This window comes from Lathyrus oleraceus, chromosome 2 (genome assembly GCF_024323335.1).
Source record: "Lathyrus oleraceus cultivar Zhongwan6 chromosome 2, CAAS_Psat_ZW6_1.0, whole genome shotgun sequence".
NCBI classification, from domain to species: domain Eukaryota; kingdom Viridiplantae; phylum Streptophyta; class Magnoliopsida; order Fabales; family Fabaceae; genus Lathyrus; species Lathyrus oleraceus.
This window is the reverse complement of record NC_066580.1, coordinates 476,141,366-476,167,319: the sequence shown is the minus strand read 5'-3', so window position 1 is coordinate 476,167,319 and position 25,954 is coordinate 476,141,366. Positions and strand designations below refer to the sequence as shown.

The 25,954-nt window shown below is 34.1% G+C and overlaps 1 protein-coding gene across 1 annotated transcript in view; it reads left to right on the top strand.

Annotated features, from left to right (window-relative positions):
* The first annotated feature begins 295 nt into the window (after positions 1-295).
* Positions 296-25,954, top strand: part of LOC127120557 (uncharacterized) — a 61,617-nt gene continuing 35,958 nt past the window's right edge. The window contains exons 1-31 of the mRNA XM_051051028.1: positions 296-420; positions 1,272-1,406; positions 1,504-1,554; positions 1,789-1,883; positions 1,962-2,079; positions 2,489-2,590; positions 4,414-4,602; positions 4,690-4,850; positions 5,382-5,552; positions 6,042-6,134; positions 6,245-6,566; positions 6,669-6,773; positions 6,870-6,965; positions 8,795-8,862; positions 11,726-11,846; positions 11,925-12,119; positions 12,205-12,408; positions 12,516-12,625; positions 13,723-13,819; positions 13,919-14,017; positions 14,974-15,132; positions 15,215-15,289; positions 15,365-15,784; positions 15,864-16,334; positions 18,210-18,323; positions 18,402-18,586; positions 19,394-19,502; positions 19,627-19,770; positions 19,920-20,210; positions 22,542-23,186; positions 23,289-23,480. Coding sequence (XP_050906985.1) covers positions 337-420; positions 1,272-1,406; positions 1,504-1,554; positions 1,789-1,883; positions 1,962-2,079; positions 2,489-2,590; positions 4,414-4,602; positions 4,690-4,850; positions 5,382-5,552; positions 6,042-6,134; positions 6,245-6,566; positions 6,669-6,773; positions 6,870-6,965; positions 8,795-8,862; positions 11,726-11,846; positions 11,925-12,119; positions 12,205-12,408; positions 12,516-12,625; positions 13,723-13,819; positions 13,919-14,017; positions 14,974-15,132; positions 15,215-15,289; positions 15,365-15,784; positions 15,864-16,334; positions 18,210-18,323; positions 18,402-18,586; positions 19,394-19,502; positions 19,627-19,770; positions 19,920-20,210; positions 22,542-23,186; positions 23,289-23,480 — 5,421 coding nt within the window. The 5' untranslated portion in view covers positions 296-336. The remainder of the gene's footprint in view (positions 421-1,271; positions 1,407-1,503; positions 1,555-1,788; positions 1,884-1,961; positions 2,080-2,488; positions 2,591-4,413; positions 4,603-4,689; positions 4,851-5,381; positions 5,553-6,041; positions 6,135-6,244; positions 6,567-6,668; positions 6,774-6,869; positions 6,966-8,794; positions 8,863-11,725; positions 11,847-11,924; positions 12,120-12,204; positions 12,409-12,515; positions 12,626-13,722; positions 13,820-13,918; positions 14,018-14,973; positions 15,133-15,214; positions 15,290-15,364; positions 15,785-15,863; positions 16,335-18,209; positions 18,324-18,401; positions 18,587-19,393; positions 19,503-19,626; positions 19,771-19,919; positions 20,211-22,541; positions 23,187-23,288; positions 23,481-25,954) is intronic.

The window sequence follows — 25,954 nt, the reverse complement described above, 5'->3', positions numbered from 1 at the left end:
ATGTAGTCTGGAAGACCTGGCCGTTACTTGGCCAGGCAACTGTCTGAAGTCCTCCTTAAGAGGCGATGTTTGTGGTTGTTTACATTTGTGCCAAGCAGGTAAAGACCTCTATGAGGCAATTGGTGGATCAAAGGGATATGCAAATCTATCCCCCACTATTCTGTGAGTCGATATATATGGAGCTTAGTTACAAATTATTGAGAGATTTAATGAGTTTCCGGATTTACATTTGTGTGCTTTTGTTTTTAATTTTCTTTACTCCAATTTTTCTTTGATACTTTTATATTTCCGTCTCTAAAACCAAACTTTGAAACAGGTGATGTAGAGCTGAAGAATATGCAGCTGAAACCGGAGGCTCTAAATGCTTTAAAGTTGCCAGTGAAGGTTAAAGCAGGTTTTCTTGGATCAGTGAAACTTAAGGTTGGTGCGACACGAACTTCTTTCTCAGAAACTTAGGAGTATAACGTATTGAATCTGGTTAGATATAGCTGAATGATCAATATTCCTTTGTTTCTTCTTTTGAGTGGTTATACTTATCAGTAGAGACTGTTTATTAGGCGAGAGTCTTTCATGAATGCTCAAGATTTGTTTTACTTAAATGTAATCTTGATTAATCATTCATGACCTTGCATGCTACATTGAAAGGTCAAACTTAGTTCATCCCACCTTTGAAACTCCCACTTCATTAGCTCCATACGCAAACATTTGAAGTAGCACTTTTTAAGTATTCTATTTTCAATTATTTTCTCTGTTAATTTTTTTTTGCCAAATTATTCTCCAAATCTGTGTAAATACATTGGTGTTGAAAACCAACTATTTTATTTATTTTATATAATTTTATTTGCTCATTTTTTTTTCTTTATGGTTTTCATAGTCAATCATCCATTTTGAGGATGATGACATGTTAAACAAGCATTGGCAACAATATGGACGTCATATAATTTGGAATTTTTTAATAACCGTTTTCTTTGTTCTATTATTATAAATGACAATGCTATATGTAGGCGAGCCAATTTTAGTCGTCTATGATTCTATCCTTCTAATGTCTTTTGGTAAAAGACAGAAATTGCATACTCGTGTGGGTTGTTATGGGGCGTGGTAGAAGTTTACTGTCAGGATAATTCGTTGTTCTTTTTCAATTTTATATGATAACTGGTCACATCTCTTGCTTATAGTCAGTCTTACTTTCTTCTCTAGAAACATACCGACTATTTAAGTAATATTCCTTTCTTTATAAGTGGTGGTCATATTTGATGTTTGTATTTATCAAGGTTCCGTGGAGTAGGCTTGGCCAAGATCCTGTTTTAGTATATTTGGATCGCATTTTCTTATTAGCTGAACCTGCAACACAAGTTGAGGGATGTAGTGAAGATGCTGTCCAAGAAGCTAAGAAGAGCCTAATACAGGTAAGAACAAGTAGGAATTAGGCAAATGGTGTAGTTCAGTTTTACTTAACAATTTAATTTGATGATGAAAAATTCATTCCTTTCCTTTTGCAAACAGGAGACGGAATTGAAACTGTGGGAGAAGTCACAACAACTACAGTCAGAAATGGTACGAGGCTATAAGCTTTACTTCACTTGTTCTTAGTATTTTTTAATGAATAGAATGTTTTCCACTTTGGCGGTTCCATCTATCCACCCAAGGTTCCGTGAAACTGCTCAGTTTCTAATTTCTATACATGCTTGAATGCCTGCTGCCTAAAATATTTGAATGACTGCATGCATGTTTCTGCGTGTTCAGGAATAATTTGTATTAACTTTATTGATATATTTGTTTAATTTTAAGAATAAGTCATGGCTGGGATCTCTCATCAGCACCATAATTGGAAATTTGAAGCTTTCAATTTCTAATATTCACATCAGATATGAGGACGGTGAGAGGTAATGGAAAATTCAAATAAAATAGTTGTCTTACAAATGTTTATATCTTTCACCAGCCTGATATGTTCTCTCCTGTAGCAATCCAGGGCACCCATTTGCAGCTGGTGTTAGTTTGGACAAACTCTCGGCTGTGACAGTTGATGATAGTGGGAAAGAGACTTTTATTACTGGAGGTGCACTAGATCGCATTCAGAAGGTTCTGTTTTTGTCTTATTGTAAACTGATTTGGTTGCAACAGTGAAATCCTTTGGTACTAGCTTATATGCTTTTTAATTTGATTAATTTCTGAAGTATATCTTGCATTACAATAAAAGAAGGTTAGCTTAAATTTTCCATATTGAAGTTTTCTTGCTTGAGAGTAAGAAGCTTATTTCGATCATATTCTTTGATTTTATTTTATTCACTTATTTTATTAGCCTTTTATAAGGATCTTATTACTTACCATTAGAACTGAATTACTAGGAGTTGTAGTTAAATCCATTATTGCCAAACGAAAACGATTTTAGTGCATAGTCCAAAATGATTATTGTCTTTCATTTTAAATAACTATATCATATCTAGAGTTCTTTTGTCGTTAATGTCTTTTGTCCTTATCACTTTTGCAGTGTGTTGAACTTGATCGGCTTGCAGTTTATTTAGATTCAGATATTATTCCATGGCATGTTGACAAAGCATGGGAAGATTTGCTTCCTTCAGAATGGTTTCAGGTGTGTATGGTGGATATTAGAGTGAATAGTGAAGGCCAAGTTTATAAAGATCCTTTTATCGGTTACTTTTATAGTTCTTTTCTGTCAAAATTTATACAATGTAATCCTTTTATTTGTTTCCTTCTTTGCACCCCCCATCTCATTTTAGGCGTTCCTTTTGATTTGGCACACTTTTTAAGATAATAGTTAATTGTATTGATTTCAATGATAAAATAATTTTCATTTACTAAAATACTCTTATTAATTGTAGTTAGTGGAGTAGTTAGATGAGTTGAAATACAATAAATAAGAGTATATTACTGGAAAAAGTCAATTAATACTGCATTTATATTTTAATGAGACAAATAATTTGAGACGTAGAAATATTGCAAAAGGGACATAATGAGACGTAGGGAGTAGTTCTTTTCTGTTAATTTATACTATGCATTAAAGGAAGCAAATAATTGGTTTGTACCTCCGAGCACTGGACATTACAAAGAAAAATAAAATAATGTATCATCATGCAAAAGCTATTCTAGATCAACCAAAAGTACAAGTTTAAGAATCTAGTAACATTATCCGGAGAGAAAGAACCTATTATCGTTCAATAACTGATAATATTACTAGATTCTTTAACCCATTATTTTGGTTGATCTAGAATAACTTTTGCATGATACATTTGTGATTTTTATTTGTAATTTCTAGTGCTCGGAGGTACTACCAAACCAGTCATTTGCTTCTATTTAATAGCTTAAGCTTATGGGTTCCAGGACACTTTCAAAACAAAAAATAACTATGCTGTCTGGTCTTGAGCTGTTAAAGGTTGTATCAAAGACCTATCACATCCTCTACAATTTATAGAATTTGTCTCCACAGGATCGGTGGTCATGTTGAGACACTAATACACTTTGTGCTTCCTGTTATTCTTATTGACTATCATCAGTACTCAGTAGAGTTTATTGTGCTTCAAGTTCTTTTAGACAAACCTGTTTGAACCATTTGGATTATTTGGATTATTTTACCTAAAAATTTATTTTGTCAGCTAGTTCATATTTTTGGTTCCCCTGCTCTCCTATTATTAAGTTTATTGTGAGACAAGGTTCTTTTAGACAATATGGCTTTAGTTTGTGGAACTTTTGACATAGGTAGAGTTGGAAAAAGAAAGCGGAGCCCTTCTTTCACTTTTGCCTAGGCTTTTTATGATGCAATTCTTTGACATTGTTAGAATACAACAACAGCAGCCAAGCCTGATCCCACTAAGTAGGGTTGGCTCATCGTTAGAATATAATATAAAAATATATAACAAAGTATCTTATAATAGTATATATTATATTATATTAGACATAATGTTAGGGTACCTGACAAGTGGTTTGAGTAACAAATTTTCAATTTTGGATGAGTTTCAGTTAAAAGTAGTGTTTGTTTACTTTTTATATAAAATAGTTGCATATCCAGTGATTTGTTCGCAACTCAAAAAGTCTAAGTTTGCCCATGCTTGGGTGAAAAAAGAGTTATCAAAGCTATTATTAGGTTCTTTTACTTAACCATTTAATTAGTAAGACTAAATAAAACAAATCACACAAGAGAATCTTGCTAGGCTTGTGGAATAGTGGGTGTTGGGCTATTAGAGTTTGTAAATAAACACTGATGGATGGAACTCCAAAGTTATTTGGTTTGAATGGAACTCCAAATATTTAAAGTAGAGTAGGTCTTTTTGCCTCTGAAGGAATGGTTCATTTGACTTCTTTGGAAGTGGCATGTAATTTTCTTTTGTTTTCTCCATTTTATTATTAGTCTGCCACTATTTTTTTTTGTATCTCATGTCGATTCTCATTAAAAATCAGATATTTAATTTTGGAACTAAAGATGGGAAACCAGCGGATACTTTGTCGCGAAAACACTCATATGTTCTGCAGCCGGTAACTGGGAAAGCAAAGTACTCAAAGCTGCATTCGAGTGAAGTTGCTGATAGCAAACAACCATTGCAGACGGCTGTTGTGAATTTGGATGATGTTACAATCAGCTTATCTAAGGTTCATTTGTTGTTTCTCTTTTGGTCATTTTGTTGTGTGAGATTGTCATCATTTTTGAGGATAATCTTTGCATTTCTGTCTTTGCAGGATGGATACAGAGATATGATGAAATTAGCAGACAACTTCGCTACATTTAATCAACGTCTAAAGTATGCTCATTTCCGTCCACTGGTGCCAGTAAAAGCTGATTCCAGGTCTTGGTGGAAGTATGCTTACAGAGCTGTATCCGATCAGATGAAAAAGGCAAGGTATTTAACTTCAATTATATTCACAGCCTTATACATTACTTGTCAACTGCTAAGATTTTGATTGTTAATTACTGTAATAGGGTTATAGATAGAGAAGAGGAGAAAGGTTACATACGGAAAATGGGAGGAATATGAGGTGTGTGTTGAGTGTAATTCGGGTTGTTGACATGTTGTATGTTATTAGGCAAAGAAATAGCATCTCTGACTATTCTCTGCTCTAGGATTACTCTCTGTTGTAATTTCTTTTTAATGTATGATATACAAATTTGCTTTTATAATTGTAAAGTATGCAGTAACTTCAGAACATGTTTATTCCAATGAAAACGATATTCTTTTTATAGGAAATAGTCCATAAAGATACTTCATAAATTGAGGGATTAAGAAATAAAATAAACATAAAATTGTGTGAATATTTTCAGATGTCAATATTAGAGCTTTGTGAGACCTGATGATGATTGTTGATCTTTGCTTGTCATGTTTGGATGTTTATACTTCATACTTCTTGGACTAAGGTTATTATATTTCTGTCAGTGGAAAAATGTCATGGGAGCAAGTTTTAAGATACACAAGGTTGCAGAAGAGATATATTTCTCTCTATGCTTCACTGCTTAAGTCTGATCCCAGTCAGGTTACTATTAGCGGAAGCAGAGAGATTGAAGATCTAGATCGCGAACTTGATATTGAACTTATACTGCAATGGAGGTATGCTGTTATTCTGGGTTATTTGTTTTGCATGCTGATATTATCATGTAAGAATCATGGTGTACGACATTCATTGGTTGATCCAACTATAACACCAAAACTATATTCGTGTACACTCTGTATACACTTACATTAATTACTAATTTATTATATGGGGATCATAAGCGGTCATTTGAAGGTTGAACATTTTTGGCCTTTTTGACTTTTTTATCAAGTCACATTGCAAATAGTAAATGCATTAAGCACTATTGGTTCAAAATTGAAATAATGTTTTTGCTTGGGTTTTATGTCTCTCTCCTTACTCCCTTCCTTCTTTTTTTTAGTGTCACTAATTAATCATAAGTTTATTAGAAGTGTTGCAAATGATGGGTTGTAGCTGAGACGTCAGCTATTTTAGTGATGCTTTCCATACTAATTTTGATTGTAAAAAATAAGTAAGAGTAATATTGTATTGTATTGCTTGGGTTTTATGTTTATTGCTGTTTGTAGAATGTTGGCGCACAAGTTTGTGGAGAAATCAACGGAGTCAAATCTTAATGCGAGGAAACAGAAAGTGGGGAAATCTTGGTGGTCATTTGGATGGTGTGGAGTCCTTTCTAGAAATACTTTCAATTTAATATTTCAGCCATTAAATATTGGATTTTACTTTAGTTTTGACTGTGCTGCTCACCTATAATCACATACACTGTTAGGAACGGTAACTCTCCTAAAGAGGAAACCGAGGAATTCAATTTCAGTGAAGAGGACTGGAACCAGTTAAATAAAATGATCGGGTATAAGGAGGGTGATGATGGGAAATCGGATGTAAATAGCAAGGCAGATGTTGTTCATACTTTCCTGGTAGTTCACATGAATCACAATGCTTCAAAACTTATTGGGGATGCAAAAGAGCCTGTTGCAGAATTATCATGTGAGCATCTTAGTTGCTCAATAAAGCTTTATCCGGAAACAAAGGTTTTTGACATTAAGTTGGGTTCATATCAGTTATTATCACCAAAAGGCCTCCTTGCAGAGGTTAGACTTTTCTCTTACTGGTTGGTGTGATTTTTTCTGCATTTTGATTTTCATGCTTGCAAAATATGTGGTATCATGAACATTTGTTTAACATCCTTTCAGAGTGCAACTTCGTATGACTCATTAGTTGGAGTCTTCAATTATAAACCTTTTGATGACAAGGTGGACTGGAGCTTGGTTGCCAAAGCTTCTCCATGTTACATGACTGTATGGTGTTTTTCATTTTGGTATCCTTTTTCCCTCTGTTTGAGATTTTATTTATTTGGATTAATTTTTACTGCTTTTTCTTTGGAGTTTGGACAGTATATGAAGGATAGCATTGATCAAATTGTGAAATTCTTCGAAAGTGATACTGCTGTAAGTCACACCATTGCACTAGAAACTGCAGCTGCCGTGCAGGTATTGTATAACAACATCTCTGCTCTTAAGAGTGTTGCTAACTGGTAAAATCATATCTAGGATACCTAGACTCAGGAAATTAATTAAAAAGTTTAAGAAGCAGTTAGACTTTGATAGGACTCGAGATGAGAAGATTGATTCAAAGAGACTACTAGTAACTAAGTTTACTATTGAAATGAGTTAGGAATTAGTGGGGCGTCTATCTAAAATAAATATTTTGTTAGTTATTTAGTAGCAATTTATAATAAATTTTTTATTGAATAATATTTTAATAAAGATATGTTTCAATAATATCTCCGTAGTCATAAGAATATTTTATTAGTAAGTTAGAATAAAGATTTTCTGAATAATATATGGGGATAAGTTATAATAAGAGTCCCACATCGGACAATAAGTGACTTGGACATATGTTTATAAGAGGGGGTAATCTTCACCTTACAAGTTGGTTTTGTAGGGATGAGTTAGGTCCAACCACAGTTCCTAAGAGTGCAGCCTATTGACCTGCAACAGATCAGTTGTACTTCTATCCAAACAAGAAACCTCCCTTAAGAAGGATGAATGGGATCAGAACAGGGAAGAAGGTTGTTATTCGGTACTTTTAACAGAGAATACTCTCAGTAGGAGACTTAGTCTCTCTAGTACAGCAAGTGTGTTACTGTAATTTGTGTAATAGGAGAGCGTTCTTTTGAATGGGTTTTATTCCTTAGTTTTTAAAAACTATTTTGTAAATCAATTTTAAAAAAGAGCTTTAAAGAAAAAAAAAAGAAAACATGTTTGGTAATCTAATTTTTTAAAAACTATTTTAAAGTTGAACAATATTACAAATTTGTCATTGATAAAAGTGTACAACTTTTCCTTGTTTCTATCTTCTTCATAATTTCCAAAACTAAAAATCAAAACCAAAATCCTCAAAAACCTATTTTAGTTTTTTAGTTTTTGAAATTCTCAAATAGAGAATAATTTTCAAAAATAGTTTTGTAAAATTAGACTACCAAATAAGTTTTATGATTTTTAAGTTTTAAAAACTAAAACAGAGTTTTACAAAAGCAATTCAAACGCACCCTTAGTCTCCGGAACAACAATTGTATTCCTATGTTTTCTGTAATTTGGTGTTATCAAGGACCTTTGGATTTCCAATTGGCTGATCAAGAGGAGTGTGGTAGGAACTGGTAGAAGGATTTATTAGACACGAAAACTAGATAAATAAATACGAAGCACAAACTCTCCCATCTGGATTGATACTGAGCAGAAATGAATATGATCAAGTAATACCAGACTCGATTCCAGCTTACTATGCTTAAAGTCTCCACGTTAAGAGTTGTGGTTTAGGCTTAACTCATCCCTACAAAACCGGCTAGTAGAGTGAGGATTGTCCCCATTTATAAGCACATGTTAAGGCCACATATTGTTCAATCTGGGACTCTTGACACACCCCTTCATGCTTAAGAATGGACATCTAGAGCGTGAAAATAAATGGTGGGTGACCCGATAGTGGAAACCTGATAGCAGGTGGCCCTCCAGATCTTAAACCAAGCTCTCACATCATGTTAAGAAATATGGTTTGGCGTAATTCAACCCTACAAAACTGACTTAAACCGCCTTGTAGGGTGAGGATTGCCTCCACTTATAAGTATATGTTAAGGTCATATATTGTCTGATGAGGGATTAACACCTTCCATATCTATTTTCTCTTTATTTTGTTATGTTTCATAGTCATTTCTCAATATCTAGCATGTGTAAAACTGGATTTATTTGTCATGCTGGAGAAATCTGCTGCTTAATCTTTTGTGAAAAAGAATGTTCTCATTCGCTCGTATCGTTGTTCCTAGATGAAAATTGATGAAGTTAAGCGCACTGCCCAACAACAAATGAACAAAGCATTAAAGGATCATGCCAGGTGATTTTCCTTCCCCGTGGTCTTCTAACTTTGCAATATATGTGAAATAGAAACATAGCCTATGATGCCTGGTGCTTAAGCAGGAAACAGTTGCATACTTTTGTTGAAGAATGAGGATAGGAAATTTCGTTGTTAGGAGGCGTGTTAGATGTAGGTAATTGAAAATGAGGCGTGTTAGATGTAGGTCATTTTTTTCAAAAGTTGTTGATTTATAGATATCTACAACTTGTTTACATTAATGCATAAATATAAATAGATGTAGGTAATTGAAAATGAGTTAGATTTAAATCACACTTGACTTATATACAAGTGATGCATGGATGAAGTGAGTGTTGGATATGATAATATGCAATACAGCTATTCGAATCTTACTCAAGCATATTAAAAAAATATAGGATACATGTTTAGATATACATTAAAAATATGTAAAAACAATGAGTATAGAACTGTTGTAGTTATAGAGTTGTAGGCAAAAAAACGATAGAAGAGGAAGAAATAAGGACTTTGAATCATGATTATGATTTGATATTTTGATTACCAGAGACGAAGCACCAGCCCCATGCTATTACTAAACTTGTAATTCTAATCAAATCGAAACGAATCATGGAAATTACTAATAAATGAAAGTTAATATTTGCTGATATTTAAATATAGGAATATTCTGTATATAAAGGAATAGCATATTCTAACATATTCCAATGTAATTAATACTCCGGATTGTATATTGATTTGTTTTTGAGTCTATGCAATAGAACCTTTGTGATGCAGTTGAGATACATGGTTTCACCACATGTCTTTCGATTTCTCGCTTATTCAACAACATTAATAGATACGAGTCTAAGATCTTGTTGAGATATTCTATTAATAGATACGAGTCTAATATAATGTTGTAGAAAAATCACTGAAGTAGTGCATAGAATACAAAATTTTCAAAGAAACATCCCGCGATAGGCTAAATTGGAGAAACACGGTTCGAGATTGTGTGTGCATTTGCTTCTTCTGTTGAGGCTGGAACTTCGAGATTGTGTAAACTTGGTAATTTTGATGGTGATGGTTTTGGTTTTGGTAGGAAAAGTTGCTGGAAATTTTTCTGGAAGAGGTAGCTGTGACTAGAAAACTGTCCAAATGACGTGGGAAATGTACCACTGAGATTATAATATAATAAAAAACATCCACGTGAAAAAACTCGGGCCATAGTTAATAGTTGGTTGTAATTTGTGTACAAGAATAGAATTGTAAATTTTAGTAGAGTTTTAGACTTTGGGCAGCTTGGCAATGGAATAGTGACGGGATAAGTCACGAAAGATGATACTGCTCTTATTCCATGTTGAAGTTATGGGGTTTTAACCAAAAGAGGAAGGGAAAGAAATAAAGACTTTGAATTATAATCATGGTTTGGTATTTTGTTTACAAAAGTAATATGCCCATTACCAAGTATACAGGAGAAGAGAGAAGAAAGGTCTTGAAGGGACAAGGGAAGAGGCTGGTGGGCCTAAGAAACAAAGCCTTCAGTGTAGTTCAATTTTTGCACTCAAAAGAGAAAACATCCTTTTAGTCTACCCTTTGATGCTGGTTTTTGAGGTGTTGTTTGAAGAACGTAAGAAATTTTTATTTGGCATATTTTTTTTTTTTTTTGAAGATGATATGGACAAAGAGGATAAAGATTGATTAAGGATGATGATTTTCTGGGTTTCTTTGATGAAGATGATAAAGAAGAGGAAGAAGAACCCAAATATTTTTATTTGGAATTTTCATTTTCAATAAAAAGTATAATTTGCTGATTAGGAGTTCCCACATCTGCAATGTTACAGACACGTCAGCATCTAACAACCACATGAACTTTATTTTAATGAGTTATGGAAACTCTTAATACGAACCATGACATGCACGTTTGTGTTTTAACGGACCAATATGGGAAAATAGCTTCGAGGTTTAATCCGGAAAAGGTCAAACTTAAAGGACTGCAAGAGTAATTTTTCCACAGAAAATTCAAGATGGAAATAGTTTCTAGTCTCATACCAGATATTCACCATAAATCTTATTTTAACTATGATTCTCATCTCCAGTGAAGCTGAATGTACTGAAGTTTTAATAAGAGACCTTATTGAATGCATAATGGAAATGTGCAAGAGGATTATTTTTAGGGATATTCCCAGGGTTTGGCTTATTTTTTAGGACTAGTGGACTACCATTCTGGGGGGCTGCATTCTCTGGGCTAGCTGTAGCCAGCGGGGAAAGAAGAGTAGATCTTGCCATCTTGGTAAGGAAAGTGGCACAATACAAATGGTGCCTACAAGATGCTGGAAAAGATGTCAACAGGAATTTTGAAATTAGAAAGGAAACAATACCGAGAGAGATAGGGTGGCTAAAGTATGTGAATGTTTGTGGAAAAGATCATTGATTTGGAGACAAGGGCACTATTGTAGTAGAGTTCCCTATTTTATGGTGCTTTGCATAAGAATAATAGGTCATGGAGGATGATACCGTGTTGATACTGCATTGAATTTAACATATATTAAGCAAAAAAGAAAGAAAGAGAAAAATTCTATGAATTATGGTTATGGTTCGATGATACAAAGACTAAGAACCAACTCTTAATTATACTAAAACTAGACTCATTTTTAATTAAATAAGGAACTAATCATGATTACAAGTAGATGTGGAGTGATATCAAGATATTATAGGATATTTCAAATAATCCCTAGCAAAATCCTAGAATTTATGTTTTTTTTTGTTGCTTCTTGTTTATGTACATATCCCTACATAAAGGGTTTCGTGTTGAAAAACTCCATGCTGTTTTTTTTGGGGTTTTGCCAAGGGTTGATAAGTTCCTTGCTAATTCTAGCTGTTGCTTATTTATTAGGTTTTCATTGGACTTGGATATTGCAGCTCCCAAGATTACTATTCCTACTGATTTTTGTCCCGACAACACCCATGCTACAAAGCTTTTGTTGGATCTAGGGAATTTGATGATCCGAACACAGGTTGATGCTCCTGATAATTTTTTTAATGTATTTACTAGGACTTCTTTAATCCTTTTAACTTTTTTTTTAAATGTGCAGGATGACTATCAAAAGGATTCAGCCGAGGATAATATGTACTTGCGATTTGATTTGGTTTTAAGTGATGTCTCTGCATTTTTGTTTGACGGCGACTATCATTGGAGCCAAATTTCTCTGAATACAAAAACTCGTTCTACAACTGGTGATTTCTATCCCGTTATTGACAGATGCGGAGTCATTCTGCAACTTCAACTGGTAAAGTTCTTGGCATGTTGGGAATGTTCGTTACAGATCTCTCTCTTTCATAAGAAGCATTCCAATTTTTTGTCACCATGACCAGATTCAGTCAGAGACTCCTCATTATCCTTCAATGCGTCTTGCTGTGAGGCTTCCAACATTAGCTTTTCATTTTTCGCCTGCTCGGTATCATCGACTGATGCATGTAATAAAGATCTTTGAGGAGGGGGATGGTGAGAGCTCAGAGTTTCTTCGTCCTTGGAATCAGGCTGACCTAGAGGGGTGGTTATCTCTTCTAACATGGAAGGTAGTGGTCCCTTTCATCTTCGTTGGCTAAGCTCTTGGCCATTTTTGTTGTCTATGTATCATCATCATCTGACATACTGTATTGTGTGCCTAAAATCAATGTAATAGGGTGTCGGAATTAGGGAAGCTGTGTGGCAGAGGAGATACTTCTGCTTAGTTGGGCCTTTTCTTTATGTACTTGAAAGCCCCGACTCAAGATCTTACAAGCAGTACACCAGGTGCAAAAGCTTTCTTTCTTGTGTCTTGTTATTTGTCTATTTATGTAAAGTTTGTTTTATCATATGTAAAAAAGCTGATAAGGGTTCTTTGCATATTGTACTTAAAAAATATAATAAAATACTGCTACCTCCATCTTTAAACATAAGACCCTTTTGAGAATTTTTCTTGTCCCTTTTTATAAGATCCTCTTTGAATTTTCAACTATATTATTGATTACTTCTTTACAAATATCCCCCTATATTATGTTTAAAGACGGAGGTAGCAGTATTTTATTATATTTTTTAAGTACAATATTGCAATCAACAAAAAATATGTGATCAATATAAACCAATTATCCTCTCGAAGTATAAACTTGTAAAAACAATAGAAATTATCAACAAATTTAATACTACCGCCAACTTTCTAAATTCTCGTGATTTTGTCAAGAGGGTAAAATCTTAGTCTATATTAGTATTTAATTGTTGAAATGGGCAAAGGAGGAAGTTGTCTGTGCTTTCTATTTTCAACCAAATTATGTGATTCTTTGTTTAAATTCCATTTAGAGTTCTAGTTTTGTTACTTCAAACTATTATATCTGTTATACGTTTAGCAAGATATCATATGGGTTAGGAGTATTCTTGAATGAATTTTATGCAAATTTTATTATATTTTTGCAGCGTTCCCTAATTTTATCGATATGAAGTTTCATCACATGAGTATATCCTTGATACTTGCACGAAGTTCCGGACTCATTATTTCTTCATGAGAATATAATATTCTTTCTACTATGTTTTTGCCTGTGTGGGTTTAAGCTTGCTCAGCAAGCCTTTATTGTTAGTTCCCTTGCTGCCAGGCTGGCATCAGTTAGTTAGGGGGATATGCCAGCAGGCACTTGTAGTTATACTAGTCTTTCTTCGCACACAAAATGTAGTATAAGTCTTGATTGTGTTGTGCTATATAAATACCAACATGAGATGATTTTTTCTAATTACATTACTTTTTATAGTAGTCTTTCTTAGCCGATTCCTAATTATGTGTTTGAAGTGTTTCTTTGATCAGACATATGAATCTTAGCTTCATATATTTTTCTAACGGCCTTTGCAATCTGATTGTATAGCCTACGAGGGAAACAAGTATATCAAGTTCCACCAGAGTTTGTTGGTAATGTAGATCATGTTTTGGTTGTTTGTAGTCCTACACGACCCAATAATAAGGTAATGATCATCAGTTATTTGAAAGGCAGGTACTATATCTTTCTGTGATTTAAATGAAAGTTCGAATGTCTATTAATAGCAGTCGCTAAATGGGTGTAGGTTGTGGAGGATGCAAATGCACTGATTTTACGATGTGAATCTGAGGAGTCAATGAAAACCTGGCATAGTCGCCTACAAGGCGCTATCTATTATGCTTCGGTTTGTTGGTCTTGGTTTCTCTTTCTTTGTTTATGATGAAAATAGTTTTAAAGTTGATCCTGTTTTGATTTTAAAAGTGATGATTATGATAGTAGTTACATGATTGAGTATTTACAGGCGACTCCTATCATAGTTAAAGTTACTACTGTTACTGCTGTTGCAACTGTCTGTAACAGAATTTGTTACTAGTTTTATAACAGTCGGATGCAGCTGATTATAATAATCAAACTGTAATCCGGTAAGAATCTAAGATGGGGAAAGGTTGGACCAAGCCCCAATCTACTAAACCTGAGATACACGATAACTAATACAGGAGTACAGAAAAATTAATGCACCAGATATAAATACTGTTAAGACCTACTAAATTTTTTATCAGGAAAGCATAAGCATCTGGAGTTCAGTCCTTTATTTACTTTAAGCTTTGTTTGGAGTTTGGAGGGAAAGGGGGAGGAGGATTTTGAAAAAAAAGGAAGGGTTGAATAAAAAGAGTGGGGCCATTTAGGGGAAGAGGGTTTTGAGGGGTTTATTTTTATTCATGATACAAAACCCACTTAGTTTGTGGGAACTAAAAAATTGTATTGTAGGAATTTGGAAGGTATAGATAAGTTGTTCAAATAATATACATGTTGTTATAATATTTCAAAATTTAAAAATATGTTAATAATAAATATTCATTTTTCATTCTATACAAAATCATTCTTTCAATCTATATTTTCTTCAAATTTTATTTTCTTGAAGCCCCTCCTTTCCCCTCCCCTCCTAACTTGCAAACAGAGCCTAAAAGTTGAGTTTTCAGTGTTTTTCCATTTAATTGACTGTTTTTTGTTACAATGCAAATTTTTCATTTTTGGGGAAATATAATCATAATTTGTTGTCAACTACCATTATTTGATTGAGTGTATTTAGTAGTGTGCTGCAAGAGTTTTCTAACAATATATTACAACATACTTGTGCAGAATACTGATCCTATCTCTGGTCTATCCGAATCCTCATCAGAACATGATGATACTGAATCAGAACATAATCGTGGTGTGGTTGATGTAGCAATTGCTGAAAGATTGTTTGTAACAGGTGTTCTTGATGAATTAAAGGTTTGCTTCAGTTATAGTTACCAGGTTAGCCTTTGCGTTTCTTTTTTCTTGTATTAGTGTCAAATCTGTATCATCACTTGTATTAAAAGTATGCTTCTTTTTGTAGTCTGATCAGAGCTTAATGAAGGTGCTTTTAAATGAAGAGAAGCGCTTGTTTGAATTTCGAGCAATAGGTGGTCAGGTAAAATAGCTAGTTTGTTGTTTCTTAACAAGACTCTCTGTCTTCTCTTATCTGAGGCACTTATAATTTGAACAGGTGGAGGTTTCTATCCGAGAGAGTGACATTTTCATTGGTACTATCTTGAAGTCTCTGGAAATAGAAGATTTAGTTTGCTGTAATAAACAATCTCAGCCTTGTTTTTTGGCAAGATCATTTATTGGAAATGCTGATGAGATTTCATTATTCTATAATACCACAAGAGAAAATGTTGATAGTAGTGGAATAATTCCTATGGAAACTGATGATAAGTTTTATGAAGCACCCGAAACTTTGGCAGAAAGTGCTGATTATTCTTCTTTGGAACTCCCAAAGTTCAGTCGCATTAATGGACTTCTACCCAGTGATGCTTCTTCTACTAGTACTAAGGAACTTAGTGACACATTGGAGAGTTTTGTTAAAGCACAAATTGTCATCTATGACCAGAACTCTACTCTGTATAATAATACAGATAAGCAGGTGAGTGTCTATGGGTTTTTGCAGATTGCTTTCAGTTTTATGTGGTTTTTTCACCAAATATTTTATTATATCATTTCAGGTTATAGTGACTCTTGCTACCCTGACATTTTTTTGTCGTAGACCAACAATCCTAGCCATTATGGAATTTATCAATTCTATTAACATTGAGGATAGAAACCTTGCAACTTCAAGTGAGAGCTCTTCAGCCATTATTAAAAATGATGTATCAAGAGACCTGGATGATTTAAATGCCACTACAGTTGAGGAACATGCTGTGAAGGGCTTGCTTGGAAAAGGGAAATCCAGAGTTATGTTCAATCTAACATTAAAAATGGCTCAGGCCCAAATCCTTTTGATGAAGGAAAATGAAACCAAGCTTGCTTGTCTGTCTCAAGAGAGTTTGCTGACGGACATCAAGGTGTTTCCTTCCTCCTTTAGCATTAAAGCAGCCTTGGGGAATCTGAAAATAAGTGATGATAGCCTACCTAGCAGCCATTTGTATTACTGGGCATGTAACATGAGAAATCCCGGGGGAAGATCTTTTGTGGAGGTACTTCTCTCTACCACCTTATATTTCATTTAAAATGTGAACCCCATTTATTGAGTTTACGTGTCATTGTTCCCTGTAACCTATAGCTCTTGGTTAAAGAGGATTCTATTTGAATGAATGCTATTTTTCTTAGCTGTGTGTCAAAAGGTAATTTTCTGATATTATTGATAGAGAAGCAAGGTGCTCTTAAATAGACTACAAGGTAATTAGAAAAAAGAAACTCCTAATAAATACTCGTTATTGCGCCCACCGTCAATTTTATTTTAAGAGTCGATGATTCCGATAAATACAAATTATTCAACTAATCAAGTCTCCTATTTATGGGATTTTAATACTATATAAATACAAAATACACAACTAATATGTACTTCTTAGAATTTGGGATGAGCCTAACTCTACAAAACCAGTTTGTAAGGTGAGGATTGCCCCCACTTATTAACAGAACACAGACAATGTATTAAGCAATGTGGGACTAAATCCATACCTTCAAAACCAACACAATGAAGGTGTTGGAGGCTGCAATTAAGGCAACTAGGGGTGGACCGCTATGAAGACGGAAATTCCAACACCCCCCTCATGCTCGGACTTCAATGAGCCCGAAGCATGGACGATGCGGGAAACCCAACAATAAATCTAGGATAGGTTCTGATACCATCTCAAATTCAAAATTTAAGATGAGGCTAATTCTTTTCTACAAAACCGGCTTGTAAGGTGAGGATTGCCCCCACTTATAAACAAAACATAGGCCATATCTTAAGCACTGTGGGAATAAATCCGCCTGTTCAAAATAAATCCATCTGTTCAAATCCGACACAATGAAGGTGTTGGAGGCTACAATTAAGGCAAGCCAGATGCCGCAATTAAGGCGACTAGAGGCGGGCTACAATAAAGGTGTAAATTCCAACGGTACTGGTTCTGACACTCCTCCTCAAATTGGAGAGTGGATGTTACCCATTCCCAACTTGTGGATGTTACAAATAATCCTTTTGTAAGAACATATTGTCCCATTATCATATAGGGGTGTTTTATGCGGTCTTTTTTGCATATTTTTCTTATAGAAAAATGAATTGGACAGCTTGTTGAATTTTAAGCATTTAAGGCTCACTTTTTCATGATGTTTTTATGTAGGAAGATATCTTATCTTCTCTGGTTCAAATCTTTTGTCCGTTTTTCCCATTTAAAGGAAGATTTCATATTTTTTATTTTCTTTTAACAATTTTTTTAATACGAGAATTAAGTAAATGTATCAGAGATAAAGATATTGCGTTATTTGTATGGTAAGATTAAAAGTGATAATATTAGAAATGACAATATTAGAGAGAGTGTTGGGGTAGTAAAAAAATGGTGGAGAATAACCTTTAGTGATTTGGGCATGTAGAAAGAAGACATGTAAATTTTGTGGTAAGAAGAATAGATCGGATAGAGAGGAATCAAATTGTTAGAGGTAGAGGAAGACATAGAAAAACTATAAGGGAAGTTATTAAGAAAGATCTCAAGATTAACTATTTAGATAAAAGAAGGGTTCTGAATAGAATATTACGATCAAAGTTGATTCATGTAACCGACCCCACTCAGTGGGATAAAACTTGCTGGTTGTTGTTGTAACAATTATTTTTTATTTCATCAAGATGATAAATTTCTAATCAATACTTTACTCTGATTTACTCATTTGTATTAGATTTGTTATCATATAAGCCTATTTCTGTCTTGAGGTGGAGTTTTGGAGATAACTACACTCATTTTTTGTTTTCTTGTTTTTTTTAATCTTTTGACTAATTCTATTGGTTATTGCATTTTTTTAATTGAGTTATTCCATTTCCCTATGTTTGGTTCAATATAATGACTTTGTTGTTCAATGCCTGGATGACATTGTAGTTGGAGTTCACATCATACAGCAACGATGATGAAGACTATGATGGTTATGATTTTAGTCTTTTTGGGGAGTTTTCAGAAGTGCGCATTGTTTATCTGAATCGATTTGTGCAAGAGGTATTTTTATCGAATGGTTTGAGCATTGTGTATTTTGGGCATATAGTTATAATATTTAATGTATACAAACATGTACAGGTTGTTGGCTATTTTATGGGTCTTGTTCCAAATACCCCCAAAAGTGTCATCAAAGTGACAGATCAAGTGACAAATTCAGAGAAATGGTTTTCAGCTAGTGAAATTGAAGGATCGCCTGCTGTGAAGTTTGATCTCTCTCTCTGGAAGCCAATAATATTAATGCCTCGGAGAACAGATAGCCTTGAGTAAGTGGAATATTTTAGTTTTCTATTTTCTTTTGTTGAAATTATAGGGTTTTAGATAACAAGGGAAGGTGAGAATTAAGTGTTTAAATTATGAACCATAGTTGTCAATCGTATTTATAGCTTTAGGTCCGGTATGCAAGTTATATGAGGAGGGGAAGGGAGGGCTTCCAAAAAAAGTTCTAAAAAAAAATTGAGAAGTCTTTAACATATTTTGAATGAATGATTTTGTATAGAGCGATAAGTGAATGTTTATCATTAAAATGTTTTTAATTTTTAGAATATTATAATAACATAGATTATATTTGAACAATTTATCTAAGCCTTCTAAACTCCTCTTCCAATACGAATTTTGAGATCTCCCAAACTAGACTCAAATATAATCTATGTTATAGAATATCTAGTAAATTATTCCTTAGTATAATCCTTTGTAATTAAGACTCTTTATTTTATTATTATTGCCTATATAATAGAATTTTCATGGTGCAGTCTACACACACGGTTTCACCGAATGTCTATTAAAACCTACTATTGTTATTTTTAGTAATATTAGTAGTAGTCCATGTTTGGATCTTTCCTTAGATTCATTAGGTTAGAATACTCTATATATAGAGATTAGTGCTTGGATATTCAACATCTCAATATAATATTCAGATTCTAAAAGTTTCAGATATTAATGTGTTGCATCAGACAGTGCTTCATATAGTTAATGTTTAAGAGTGATTCAGTTTAATCGCATAAGCTGTTAAGCCGTGACTCCATTGTGGAATGTATTTCTTTAACATTATGTCATTGATATTTCTGCCACAGTTTTTTGAGGCTCGACATTGTTCATATAACTGTGAAGAACACCTTTCAGTGGATTGGTGGAAGTAAAAGTGAAATCAATGCAGTGCACTTGGAAACTTTAATGGTTCAGGTGAGACTGGTTCCCTATCATAAGTTTTCACTTTGATGTTTACATATTTTCTTCTTTTGGAGTAATATGTACCACTTTTAAATTATTTTGTTAATATAAGATTGGTGTCCCAACTCAAGTGTAGATTGAAGACATCAATTTAAATGTTGGAACTGGAACAGACTTGGGCGAAAGCATAATTCAGGATGTCAATGGGCTATCAGTGATTATTCATAGGTCACTCCGAGACTTATTGTGTCAGTTTCCAAGTGTGGAAGTCATAATCAAGGTAATACATTTCTTTTTCATGTGAAATGCTTCTCAAAAACTGGTAGCTATCCATTTAAAAAATCAATGTTATTATTTCCTCTAATTTCCATTTAGTAAAAGCTTGATATCCTTATGACGTATCTTGTATTTTATATTGTGGTTCTCAAGATTGAAGAGTTGAAAGCGGCATTATCAAATAAAGAGTATGAGATTATTACAGAGTGTTCTATATCCAACTTTTCAGAGGTTCCACATATTCCTCCACTGCCAAATCAATATTCTTCCATGGTATTAGATGACGCAACTGGAGATATTGTACCCGAGGTTGCAAATGGTGATGCTTCAGGGACCACAGTTGTTGAATCCTCTACTCTTCTGAAAATTTGTGTGTCCATAAATCTGGTTGAGTTGAGGTTATATACAGGGGTAACCAGAGATGCATCGCTGGCCACCGTACAGGTACGTAGTCTTTTTTACCAATATATTTTTATTACACCTTAGATTATCTTTCTTTTTTTCTTTTGATGGAACCGTTTTTGATAACTCTAAGAGGATAAACTATGTATGTTCATTTGTCGAAAAATAAATTTTAAATTGAATTGAATAAAAAACATATATTCATAGTTCGTGTGTACATTCACTGAGGGTGCATGGTTGTGTGTTTGTGCTAATTGATTTACATAGGACTTTTCTTGGTTGAAACTGCTTTGGAACCGGACTAATTCTTTTGAGTTGAGTTTTTGTTCCCCACCATGTTAAAGGTAGGTTTAAATATGTTTTTAGTGTCTCTTTAAGGAGATGATGTGGATGTCTGCTAGCTACAATTACTTAATTGTGCTTTGTTTAAATGGGAGTAACTCCACATAAATGATTGAAGAAAAGAGGACAGGTACAAAAGTAAATGTTACAAACCAAATTGGAATATTCGACGGATCCCACATGTCAGTATGAATTAAATAAAAGGAAAAATACTCATTTTATTACTGACCGGGAAATAGATACGCTTGTGTACAACAAGTTGACACATCTGTAAACAATGAATCCTCATCTAAATTTTTTAAAAATGAAGGAAATAATTGTTTTATGACTCTAAACGAAAGATCACCAAGGCGCAAAGGTACAAAAAGACCTTCTCTATGTTGATTTTAATTGACTGTGAATAAAAGGAATTGTTGCTAAATGGAGTTGGAGGAATATTTTTGTAATCCGAGTAATAAAGACCATTTCATTCTCTAGCAATTCTAATTGTCCTCCCTGTATTCTTGAAAACATTACTCGATAGGTCTATTGTGAGTTTTTGTATGGAAATTAGTCTAGTAGACAATTTGGGAATATAAAGAACACTCGAAGGATTATAGGTGGGTTTATTTCGACATCTCCTTGACCAACTACAATTATAAGGGTGCATCTGCGGTGAATATTTTTCTATTGCCAGGTGAAGGTGAATAAGTTAGAAAAGTGTATGGGTAAGGGTGTCATGTGGTCAATGGCTCCATAATCCAATATGCAATATTGGTTATATGGTTTATCCGAGGCATTAAATCCAAAAGAAAATTTGAGACTTACCCAGAGGAAGTGAAAACAAAGATATATTTGAATGTGCCAAAGAATAAGTACGTTGGTTTCTCTAATTTTCCAAGGAAATATCTCAACCTTGTGCTTCATCTTGGTTGAGTTGAACCAATCCTCTTTCCAAGGAAATATCTCAACCTTGTGCTTCATCTTGGTTGAGTTGAACCAATCCTTCCAACATGCGAATGTGTTTGACTCAATAGAATAAAAAAGAATAGGCAAACAGTAGTAAAAAGACCCATAAACTTTAATCGGGCTTTTTTCTTTTAAACAAAAGGTGAATAGTACCTCTGCGATGAATACTGCTGAAAAAACCGCAATGAAGGCTAACAAATACAAGATACCACAATGAAGGCAGAGAAACACAAGGTACCACAATGAAGGCGGACAAAAGTAAGAAACCACAATGATGTGGCCAAGGTTTAAGTGGAAGCAAGGCCCCAAGGTCGGGAGTTCTAATGCTATGTGAAAATTGAATAATATATTTAAAGTATGAAAAATGTGCAAACACTAATCTTTTTATATAAGACTTTTCTAATCTAATCGGCTAAACTAATGGACTAAAGGTCTGAAAATAAATTACTACTAACAATAGTAAAAATAACTACAGTAAAAATAAATTATTTACAGCTGCGTAATCCTATTTTGGTAGGATCAAATAGAACCCCCCGTGTTAATCATTGAAACGTATAATCTTACGATCTTTGAAACGTTTGTGTGTTTATGCTTATGAATGGATTTAAATTTATGCTAGTATTTAAGGTGTGATTTAAGATTTTAATTATCATACTTGTGAGCTATTCTTATGAACCAAAATTTAGACGAGTATTTTAAGGGATTTAAGGCTTTCCTTTTCTTACTAATGCTATTTTATATGCAAATATGTGAATTATATGCATGTACGGGTTTTAGAATTTTGTATAATCTTAGGATTAGTGTTACAATTTCACGGATTACGATTGTACTTCCCCTTCAAGATTTTATGTAAAGTCTTGATTATAACTACCTTGGAACGGAGGGAGTACCACTGGTTGGATTAATTAACAAACATTTGATCATCGGTGTTGGTTAATGATAGAGCTTGGAGAAAAACATTTTTTCGTAGAAAATCGAGGGAATATAAGTTTCTCTAAGCAAAATATAGTCATCAAAGGCGCAATCAATTGATGATAGTACGATTAACTATTGAATGGTTCTACTCTTGTTTCTCTTGTGCAGGTCAGCAGTGCATGGCTACTGTACAAATCCAGTACAGCCGGAAATGGATTCCTTTCTGCAACACTACAAGGTTTCAGTGTTTTTGATGACCGAGAAGGAGTTGAACAAGGATTTCGGTTAGCAATAGGAAAGCCTGAGAGCATTGGAGCCAGCTCTCCAAGTACTTTGTCGTATTATGAAAATCAGGACTCAGTTGATAGTAGCTCAAGTAAAGGGAATAATTTTGAACCAGTTCAGACGATGCTCATTGTTGATATGAAATTTGGCCCAGATTCAACATTTGTTTCTGTGTGTATCCAGAGACCTCAGTTACTTGTTGCACTAGATTTTCTTCTTGCTGTAGTTGAGTTTTTTGTTCCAACAGTCAGCAGTATGCTATCATTTGAAGAACACAATTCCTCCATGCTGGATGCAATCATCATAGATCAGTCTATCTACAAGCAACCCTGTGCTGAATTTTCCCTCTCACCTCAAAAGCCTTTAATAGTTGATGATGAGAATTTTGATCATTTCATTTATGATGGGGATGGTGGAATTTTATATTTAAAAGATGGGCAGGGTTTGAATCTTACATCAGCTAGCTCAGAGGCTATAGTCTATATTGGAAATGGGAAGAAATTGCAATTTAGAAATGTTGTTATTAAGGTCTCAGTGCCTCACTTTATCCATTTTCTTCTCTAACTACTGTATGAATTTAAGATTTCGATGCATGCCCAGAAACTAATTTCCCTAGTTATCTGTTTGCAGGGTGGACAGCACTTGGATTCTTGTATTTTTCTTGGGGCAAATAGTAGGTATTCAGCTTTAAATGATGATCATGTCTATTTGGAACAATCAGTTGAAAGTCCTCAGGCAATGTCTCCGAGAGGTAGAGTGCATGAAGTACCATCCCAGAATAACACAGTTAATAACTCTGCGGAGGTTATCGTTGAACTTCAGGTTAAGTGTTGATAAAGTTAAATATTTATACACTTGCGAATTATTGAATGTGTGGTTGATTCTAATGATATGGGAGAGTTGTGTAAGTGTACTTTTGCTTGGAGTTGTGGGTTGTTGTTAGCAACATTCATATAAACAACTAATTTTAGCAAACTGTTGGAATTCCACCTTTTCATACCATTTATGACGAGGTGTGAGTGAATACATAGATAATACGACATCATGATTTACCATAGTAAATATACATGTTTATGAGTAGGGACAATCTTCACCTTACAAGCTGGTTTTTTGTAACGTTTAGTTAAACCCAATTCAATTTCTAAGTTGGTACCAGAGTCTATTTTAAATATGTTGTGTTGGGTTTCCTGCATCGTCCATATTGGGCCCAAAGAGGGGTGTGTTGGAAATTTTTCCTTCGTTGCGCTCTCCCCTTAGCCGCCTAATTGCGGCGTTTGGGCTACCTTTATTGTAGCCTCCAATACTTTCATCGCGGTGGGTATGAATGAAGGGGTGATTAGTCCCAACCAAAAACTCTCAGACTAACTATTAGATGGACTTCTTTTAATTCCGTCAACCCTTCTTACTAAAGTTCTACGGGTAATTCTCCACTCATTTCCAAATCACTCAATACAAGAGTCAAATATTTTTTAGGACGAGTGCTATTCCAATTTTCTCTTTATTAATTGTATTCTTAATGTGAATACTTGGACTTAAGTAAGTTGCTCTCAGCTGTTTTTCTATATACCCTCAATAATAAATACAATTTATATTTACATGGAGATTAATAGAATAGATACTTCATTAAGTGCACGTGTGGTATTCTCTAGTTCACAGCCTGATTACAATTGCTACAACTGACAATACTAATTACCAAAAACTACTTGGAAGTGAAATATTAATGTGGTTCTATTTCCAACTCGTGTAGGAAAATTGGCTTAATGCATGTCTCTAGTGTATTTCATACTATGTAGAACATTAGAAAACTTATCCTGAATTCCCAAAGATGAAAGAGCGGAAAGTACCATTTAATGAATCATTTCAGGTTGTAGGGTACCACCATTAGATGCACTAGTAACAGAAGGACCAGCTACAGAATTTGTAGTTGCATGAAATGCCTACACCGATCGTTGTGTTGGTCGTGGAAGACGTGTGGGATAATCAGATATAATATGATCTCGCTGCTTGCAATAATTACAAATTTTTTTACTGCAACTCCGAGAAATATGTCCAAATTGTTTGCTAGAGAAACATTGAACTTGTCTCATATCATGACCTTTACCTCTACTTTGAGTAGCATATGCAACCGCCACAAGCTCAGAGTCACCCACCATTTGAGGGGAAGATATTAAGAGTAAACTAGCAATAGCATAAAGCAACTTTACTTTATAAGAAATATAAAGTGAGTTGCAAAGTTGTTAGAGTGTGTGAGTTAGTTACACACTGCCGAGCTGGCACTGAGTTTGTTATGCTCAGTGCAGACTCACTCTTTTCCTATAAATAGGCTTTATTCACCTATTGTAACTAACTTTACAAAAACAAATCAATAACAGAATTTCTCTGTCTTTGAATCAATGACAAATCATGACTATCCTTCTGATCCATGAAAGTAAATTACTCACAATTTGTAAAGATTAATTTCAGATTAACAACTAGTACTCCTATTTTTTCCTTTATAACTTATGCATTCTAACATTGTAATATTTGTAGTTTTAGTTCATCTACACCCCTAAACTCAGTTCATTCTATTGTTCTGCTAATCATTTGTAGTATTGTAGCTGATCAACCATTTCTTAAGTGATAAATTCCTAATAGTAAAATCATTCCAATAGATCCCACCCATTTGAAGAAAATAAAGATAAATAGACCAAGGGGAAATCTGTTATTAAAGTAAAAGATTTGCCATCAGCTGAAACAAACAAGTTTAAATCCTACGGCGACAAAGAAAAGGGAGTATAAGGAATAAATCTCTGAACAGAGTTTCCTTCTCACACATATTGGTTTTGTGTCATGTCAAAAGTTCCCTCTATTGAATACCATTGGCTTCTTGTTAAGGTTGTTTTCTGAGGGCTAGGATGTCAATAAAAAGCTCCATCACTTGTCCCATGTTGCACCTCTGGTAAACATGCATACCAGACATATGGGTGGCTTTTGCTAGTGCATCATAATGTTGGACCATGCATTGATTGGGGAAAAATCAATGTCAAAGCGTGCACCTATTAGGATGAGCACATATGCATTGTCGGGCATAGTGACGTTCACGACTGTGCATGCTGTCTCTTCTGAGTTCTCAGCTCTTTTTTATTAGAACACTTTCAAATTTACTCCTTATTGCTAAAGCTCTTCTAAATGTTTCAATAATGTATTAGAGGCACCACCAGATTCCTGCAAATAAATAGGCAGAGTGACGATTTAACTACTGTATTTATTGTTGCTCATTTTCTATGATAGCCTCTTAGGTTATGTGTGACAGGCAT